The 9028-nt window shown below is 38.3% G+C and overlaps 1 protein-coding gene across 1 annotated transcript; it reads left to right on the top strand.

Annotated features, from left to right (window-relative positions):
* The first annotated feature begins 1142 nt into the window (after positions 1–1142).
* rab38b (RAB38b, member of RAS oncogene family) lies at positions 1143–8869 on the top strand. The gene is made up of 3 exons (XM_008427217.2): positions 1143–1761; positions 3883–4160; positions 6163–8869. The coding sequence occupies exons 1-3, from the start codon at positions 1533–1535 to the stop codon at positions 6310–6312; spliced, it is 657 nt and encodes a 218-aa protein (XP_008425439.1). The 5' UTR covers positions 1143–1532; the 3' UTR covers positions 6313–8869.
* Positions 8870–9028: the final 159 nt, after the last annotated feature.

The following is a 9028-nucleotide window of genomic DNA, read 5'->3' as shown; positions in this document are numbered from 1 at the left end:
TATATATATATATATATATATATATTCAGGCATAACTGGTTGCAAGTTTTTCAAATGTACCTAAAGCAACCAATTATTTCACATAGTAACTATTTATATAATTAACAAACTGGAACATAAGCAGTCTTTTTTTTAATACATATTTTTAGCCCTTGTTACTTAAGTGCACTGTCAGAAAAAGAACTTAATTGTGTCAATTCACTGTGCTACAACTATTAAGCATAATAGGAATTGGGGTTTCTGGGGCGCCCTTCATTAAATAACACATTATAGCAAAATATTTATGCAGAGCTTGCCCTTGGTTGTATGTATGTCCCCACCAGCCCAGTAACATCTATTTTATGCAGTGCTCATTTTTACATTCTGCCCTGATAATTCTTTGCAGCATTAGTGAATCCAAAAACTAAACTGACTTTGTGACTGAATGTTTTTTTAAATAATTGTCATTGGAAGGGAGGCAGTGTCATGTAAAATTGACTTTTTACACCTTTATATCTTGTTATATTATTCTGTCAACAAAACCATGTCATGAGTGAAACTGATTCTTTCATACATGTTTGAGAAATACTTGAAACTCCCATAGCAGCCATTCAGAGAGCTTAAAGTGCTTGCTCTCACCAAGCCATGCCTATTGTACATAGCTCCTCTTCGCAGCTGCAGTCTCCAGCTGAGCTTCCCCTCTCAAAGAACTCCCCTCCTCCACAGCTCCTCCAGCTCAGCTCCACCAGACTGGTAACAGTAAATAGCAAACACCTGCTGGAATTGCCTGTCTGCTCCTAAGAACTGTTGTAAGCAGCATCATGGCATTGTTTTTGTGAAAGGCTGAAGATTGAGTGTTGGAACAAGTGTTTTCTTAAAGAGACAAAAGCCAATTTCAAGATATTATATATACTGCATTTAAAAAAAAACAGAAGGTAAAGGTAAAATATTCCCATTTTGACTTTATGAAATGGCAGTATCTGCCTAAAAAATATTACCATCCCTTTAAAATCCATACTAAGAGTGTGAGAAGGGGGAAGCACCATGAGGATCCCGCCCTGGGTGCCATTCATACAAGAGCCGCCACTGCATTTGCCTCAGAAATAAAATATGAAGTAGATCCCGTTTAAATAATTCTTCTTCAGTTTGAGATTTCTTTCGTAATGAATGTTGTACTTTATAAGACATTTTTTCCACACAAGATTGTGCTGAATTATTTCATGAAATTGTTTTATTCAGAGTTAAAACATAGATAACGTGGCAAAGCAGCTGTCACAATATTAGGAAGTAACATGACGTTACTCAGTAGCCGAAAAAAAACCTAAATATTGCGTTTGAAACCGATGAAACCCCCGCCTTCAGCGGTCAGGGTGCACAGCACTTCTCTTCAGCGTGGCCAGGCCAGGTCACAAGTTTCCAAGAACGGCCCCTGAGCAATCTCACACTCGCGACATGGAGGGCGGTTCCTAAACCCGGGAGACGGAGGCTCGAAACGCAGTTTAACCGTGTCAAAGTTCCTGGGAGCTGCCGCCCTGTGAGACCCAACAGGTGGAATGACGAACCATACCCTGCAACCCAACGGCATGCAGAGTCTCCGGAAGGAGCACCTGTACAAGGTGCTGGTCATCGGAGACCTCGGAGTCGGGAAGACCTCCATCATCAGGCGCTACGTTCACCAGACCTTCTCTAGTAACTACAGGGCCACGATCGGAGTGGATTTCGCCTTGAAAGTCTTGAACTGGGACTCTGAGACTGTCCGGCTTCAGCTGTGGGACATTGCAGGTGGGACAATTTAAGAAGCCGATTTTATTTGCGGGAAACAAAGTGACAGCAGGTTGAGCACGTGCAGAAAGCTAGTAGTGATGGGCGTGCATGTCACGCATTTTATGGTCTGACTGCAGGGTTTTTGTTATTTTTAAAAAAAAGTGTAAGAAAAGGGAAACTTAGAAACTTAAAAATGTTTAGAAATGCCATCTCATTTCCTGGAGTGAAGCTGATAATGTGGGTAGATGACACTTCTCTTCAAACTTGCAGTGATCAGCCTTGTTAAGTTATGAAAGACAACCTAAATATGCGCAGTCATGAGGGAGCTTCTGTCGGTAAAGTAGACCAGCACACTGTTTCCTAATCATTTTTTAGGTATGATGTTACATCATGTGATCAGGTCCATGTGAGGGAGATTTAAAGGCAAGTCACAGGAATGTCATTGGAGCCTAAATAAAACGACAATAGATCCTCCCGAAGTCACACACACTAGGAAAAACACACGTGTAGACAATGAATTACTTTACAAGTTACATTTAAGTCACATTTACAGTGCATTGAAAAAGTATTCCCACCCTTTGAACATTACTGCTCATTGTAATGTTACATGTGCTTCACTGGAATTTCATGTGGCACACAAAGTAATGCATCATTTTAAAGTGAAAAGAAAATGTTTTTAGAAATTTTGAAAAGGTTTCACAAATAAAATTTGAATAGCTTTTTTTTTTTATGTCTCCAACCTTCTCTACTCTGTTCCCTGTTAACAAAGTCAATTTCAACTGAGAAGTTTGTTACAGAATATTAGTGAACAAACAGCATCACGAAGGCCAAGGAACACATCAGACAAGGCAAGAAAAGCAATTTTGTACACTTTGAACATGTCGCTGATGTTTAATGCACCATCAGAATACTGACAGAGGAAGGCACAACTGCAAACCATCTAACAGACAGGCCAGTCACAAAGCACTAATTAGAAGAGCTGCCAAGAAGTCCATTAGAGCTCTGGAGGAAAGCCATGAGACGTCCCAAAGTTTGCCTTATCTCACAAAGGGAGTACTACGTCAAACAGAAGGTCCTCTGGTCACCGAAACTCAAATTGAACATTTTGATCTCACTACAAAACCATGTTTGGTAACAATTCTGACTTCATATCCATGTTAGCACTGAAACAGAGTAATTCAGTTCAGGAATATTTTATTACTCCTCCAGGCATCATGCTGTGTGCATACTCCTCCTCTAGAGGAAACGGGAAAGCTGGTCAAAGTTGTTGGAAAGATTGGAGCTACAGGGCAGTTTTATAAGAAAACCTGTGAGAGTCTCAAACAGAGGTTCACCTTCCAACATGTAATGTGACAAAGTGCGGAAAATTTTAAAGGATAGAAAGCCAATGTCAAGGCATTGTATTCTAACTCTTAGAACAGTATGAGTACATGAGACAAACCTTTTTCAGTCAACATAGATATGTTTTATGGAATCAGTTTTGCAGTATTCAAGCAGAAACTTGCGTCATCAAATGACTATGTGTCAAGTGATTTGTACGATGGCAGTGTGTGTCTAAGACTGCTGTCATGCCACTGCAGACGGCATTTCCTTATGAGTAAAATAATTTCTTGGATGAAAGGAGGAAGTTGTTCCTCCACTGAGTCAGATTTACGCTCCTTCCTGCTCGTAATGGCAACAAATTGCCATCTTGCAATGCTTAAAGTACTAAGCCCCCTCTTCTTTTTATTTCTGTGGAGGTTTCCAGTTATCAGCAAGTTGGATACACACTTAACAACCTCTGCTGCGGATTAAGTATTCACATTAATGAGGTAGACACTAAGGGAATCTACACATGGCAATAATTAAAGAAAATAATGATAATAAAGTTAAATACTACCTACAGACAAGTATTATTGTTTATTCTGAGCAGGAACAAGTAGCTGCATTGACAGTTTAATTGCAACGTGATGGTAAGGCTACAGGAATGTGGTGTTTCATCGGAATCCAGGCACAGCTGACCGCTGTCTTGTTGCCAGCTGCCTTAGATATACTTCTGGGAAAAAATCCAGAAAAACAATGAAAACGTCTCATCACAGGGATGCTCTGGAATGCTGCAGTGCTAAAGCATGACTCTGTCTGTGCATGTGCTCGTCACAGGTCAGGAACGATTTGGGAACATGACGCGCGTGTACTACCGCGAAGCCTTCGGCGCCTTCATTGTGTTTGATGTGACGCGGCCAACCACCTTTGAGGCCGTCATTAAGTGGAAGGAAGACCTGGATTCGAAAGTAATGTTGGCTAATGGACAGCGCATCGCCACCGTGCTGCTGGCTAATAAGTGTGATCAGGGCAGGGAACTGAGCAACAATGGCATCAAAATGGATCAGTTCTGCAAGGACCATGGCTTTGTTGGTTGGTTTGAGACGTCAGCAAAGGTGAGACTTGGGAATATTTAAGATTTTCTGTTTCAGTATGTGGAGCTTGGCGGGTCATTGAGTTAGAGCAATCCTCTGATTGATCCAACTCCAATTCAACTCGTACTCAAATTTGGAAGTTTAGTTTCACATAATGATCCATGCATGCATGAGCCACATGTACAGGATATATATTTTTTGCATAAATCTATGTGAGAGATCATTTTGCACTTCAGAAGCCATTTAAGCCATTACCTGGTGATCTTCAGTGAACATTCTTTAAAAGTCTGCATTGTAAAAACATTCATCCTTGTATGAACTATTTTTCCCCCCATGTTAGAACCAAAAGCTTCAATGTGATTTCTTTCTTTCTAAAGCTACGCATGAGGTTTCATACGATGCATCAAATGATCTGAAACGTTGTGTCTTATCAACAAATCCTAAGCTTGAAGCATAGCAAAATAGACAGGATCAGGATTTTGTCATTGTTGCAAGATTCAATCTGGCTTGCAAGTAAGAAGATTATGGAAATGTGAAAACAGAACCTGATTCCAGATTCCTTATCCAGGTAATTGGTGCTATTGAATTAGATTGCAGATTATACCACAAAGCACACACTGTTTTGTTTTGTTTTTTTTGGAAGAGAAGTCTTTTTGTCGCTGTTCTGTCTGTTAACTTCATGAGGACAGGATTAAACTAATGACCTGGATGATGTTGCTATTTCGTTGAGTTTATTATTTCACCTTTGGCTGTTTGAAAGGTGAAACGCATGGTTGTTAAAAATTAATTGGAAATAAACAACTTTCAAATAGCTTTGCCACAAACTTGATCAAATAGCACATCCTGATAATTGTGAGGTTTGAATTGGAAAAGTCAGCTTAGTTTGAAAATAAAATGTATGTGGAAAAAGTTTCTTTAGAGACTTCTGTTTTTACTTTTGTCACATTTACATGTTTTTGGTGTAAATGTAAATAACACTTTTATCAGGTAATGATTTAATTTATTAGGAGAATAACTATCCAACTCTGCCTGGCACTGTATTAAAAAAATGATTGCCCCTAAATATAGTAACTGATTTTAGGAACCTTACCTGCAACAACTGCCCTGTCAACCATTTGCAGTAATTAGCAATGATTCTTTTACATTGCTGTGACCCCTTCTTCTTTGTTGAACCAGTTTATGGGCATTCACTGGATGGTTTTGAGCATGAACAACCATTTAGAGTCACACCAAAACATCTTAGTCAAGTTTAAAGCAGGACTGTTGACTAAGCCACTCCAAAACCTTTATTTAATCTTTAGAGCCATTCAGAAGTGGACTGACTGGTGTGCTTGAGATCAGGAAGTGAGAGAGCCCGGAGAGAACCCACATATGTAAACGCCATGCAAAAAGGTACAACTAGTGTTGTACTGATTCTCACATCCTCTGTTGACACTGACATGTCGGAGCGTGCCATCTTTCTTTTGCCACTAAGACTCAACATTCTCGAAGGGTGTAGTTCCTACAACGAGTCTGTTCGCCCAAAAGAAATGCACAGCATTGTAGCAACATTTTAAATGAATTTGTTTCTAACTAATACATGTTTTCATGAGGTGTGTACTGATAAAAAAAAAAAAAAAAAAATCAACTTTCACATCTCTCTGATATAAACGTGGTGCCACAGTTTGCATTACCTTCATTGTGATCAAAATGTTTAGGCGTGATTTTCTGCGAAAAACAAAAAACAGTGACATTTTTGGGGGGATTTTAGCTGTTGTTGAGCACTGACAACTAATTTACCTGATTAAAAACACAAGTTATTTTACTAGACAATATTGAACACACTCTTACACCCTTATCCCATTGGGGGTGAGAGGCCAGGTACACCCTGGACAGGTCGCCAGTCCATCACAGATATTGAACACATTACAAAGTTTATTTTTATTATGTACTGTGTAGTCTTACTGGGCTTTCAAATAAATGAATTTGTACAGTATGCGTACTGTTGTGTGGATTTTTAACATACCATATCATTGCCCTTCAGGACAATCTCAATATCAGCGACGCTGCAAACTTCCTGGTCAAGCACATAATGGCCACAGAGAATGACATCCTAAAGTCTGTGGTGCCAGACACCATCTCCCCGCAGTTGGACTCCAGCAGACAGATGAGCTGCTCCGGATGCTTCAAATAATCAAGTAATGGAAGGAAGTAAGAAAGGATGAATGAACATGTGAGAACGGAGAAAGGACAGGACTTTAAAGGAAATCCTACACGGTGTGCAGAATGGAGCAGCACGGAGTCTGTGTGACACGAAGTCGAACATTTATTTGTTTCTAGTGACCAAAGCTAACACCTCTCTTTTTTTTAGAGTGCCTCTGAATTGTGGTCATAATGCATTTCTGGAGATTTCTGGTAACACCACTGTCTAAACTGTTTTGAATAATACTACAGTAACCATTTTCAAGAGTAACAGGTATATTTCTTTTACGAAGATTGTCTTCTTTCTTCTCACACAACTTTCTCGCATTAATGATCAAAGCGATGTAACTGACCCAGCAAAGCGTAGGCGCAGTGGATTCAACATTTACATGGACTTAGTGATGGACTTGCAGTGTTTTGGTAAAAAAAAAAAAAAAAACTCATTACTTCTCTGTTTGCTTTTAAAGCTGTTGGATGCTGTACTCTTGGAGACTGTGGGTTTCCTTAATGTTATTCTAACAAGGCATAGAGAGGGCTGTGCACCACTGTGAGTGAAGCACACGAGGTAGCTCTGTGTTCGTCTGCACATATTTTTATTATTTTGATTTTAAGTTATTTACTAAGTGCTTTTGTGAGTATTTTAAGGTGCGTGTTGAGTTTGAAAATACATCCACCAACAGACCGTGTACGAATTATTTAAGTTTGGACCTTAAGTAAGAACACAGTGTTATTTATAGTAACAGCGTGGTTAGACTGTGCCAATGTGAATTGATAAAACATCCTGGAGTTGAGGCTGCTGCAACAGTTAAAGGTCGATGTGACTTTTCAGACATAATGATTACCATTTTTTTTTTTTTTTATATCAGAGCTAAATAAAATGTGTGTGTGGTAGGCTTGCAAAACACATGGAGTTTTTTAATCTTAATGTTGTAAACTGAACACACTTCAATTCGTCCACCAAAACCTCAGTATCCATGGTAACAGGAATCTTTTTATGGGGTTTGCTCTACCATCTATGTAGAACTGTGTCTCGCTGCGCCGTGCACACAAACACACACTAAAGCTCACATAAAGACGCTGCATGTCCTCTCTCCTACTCACTGGCTTTGTTGTTGTTTCACAGTTTTTTTTTTCCCATGTCTTCCTTTTTGAATTTAAAGGTTATTTCTGCTTGTCAGAGTCCTGCTATTACTAGTCAGCTGAGTGTTGTGCACAAAGCCAACATTTGCCTTCTACTTCTAACCATTAGATTCTAAGCTGGTGGCGAGTCTACATCAATCAACGTCTGACCAAAATAAAAACTATACACCATAATTGCTGGCATGCCTTAAGATGTGTAAAAAGTGTTGAGCTAAATTCATCTTTCATCGCAGTAGTGAGGTAGCATACTGAGATATTTAGCACAATTTAAGTGTGCAATTTGAGTTTATTTATTAAAATGCTAAATTAAGAAATAGCCTTTTTTTTAAGCAAAGTTGCAAGGGTCACATTAGTTTTCTCTACAGCATCCAGAAAGAGTGATCTCTGATCATTCCTCTTTCTGGATGACCCAGAGTCCTGGTTCCCTACATATGGATGCTTCTTTTCATCTCTTCCCACAAAAATGGGTTGATTTTGAACCATTTCTGTGGCACTTCGGACATAATGTTTTAGACCTTTACCCTTTGTTGTTTAGTTTAACATTTTTCTTCTGACTGATCCGACTTGAGTCTGATCGACAGTCTGTGGGTGGAGCTGAAGATCAGAGTCACAGCAAGACTTGGATCTCATCAACACATTTAAGTTATCAAAAACCAGCGGAAACATGTTTTTTTTTTTATCCAAACTCATTTTTCTATTTCAAAATTGATGTTGCGGTTTGATTGTTTGATTTGAGAGATGCCTGCTAAGAAGTTTTAGTTAAATAAATTTCTTGGTTGTTTAACGACTTGACCACCTTACCACCGCTTTACCGTATGAAACTTTCTGTGCTGATTTTTATTGCGATTTTTATTGAATTTGAAATAAATCCTAACTAGAGAAAATGTTTTGGCTAATTTTGAGTGTTTTCTTGAAGCCATTTCCTGTTATGCTTGAATGCAACATTGCCTTATGTTTCTCACTTTAATGTGTGAATAAGAGCAATTAACGTTTGTTTCACATTATGTTCATACTTCCTGTTTAATTATGTATTCTTATTTAAACATTTATTGACACAGTGATCTGGTTAAACTGTTAGAGATGACCAAAAATGATGATTTAAGGGGATTTTTGTTTTCTCCCACTAACAGCATGTATTTTGAAATCATAGTTGGTCCTGTTTACAACTATGATTTCCATGTTCCAAAGGAATTTTTTGTATGTTCCAGCTTATAGTAATAACTTAACAAAATTGTTTATTTGACTTCCAAGACTAGAGTCAAGACTGCTTTACATTAAATTTATAAATGGAGAATTTGTACAGTAAAATGCAATAAATTAGTTGTGATACAGAAGATAAACATTAGCAAGCTCAAGAATATGTTTAGCTCTGAATATATAATAGCAAAGGTTAGTTATAAAGACTAGATGACGTCAATTTATGGTCTGAAGTTGCAAAATAAAGTCTGCAAATTGTTTGTAGAAACTAAGTGCTTTGTGTTCTACAATTACATTTCCTGTGGACTTAGAATTTAGTTTTGTTTCAAAATTATGTTAAGAATATATTAAATGCATTAACTTTAATATAT

The sequence above is a fragment of the Poecilia reticulata genome, linkage group LG14, assembly GCF_000633615.1.
Source record: "Poecilia reticulata strain Guanapo linkage group LG14, Guppy_female_1.0+MT, whole genome shotgun sequence".
NCBI lineage: Eukaryota > Metazoa > Chordata > Actinopteri > Cyprinodontiformes > Poeciliidae > Poecilia > Poecilia reticulata.
Note: the sequence above shows the minus strand (reverse complement) of the source record. Positions and strands in the feature narration are given on the sequence as shown.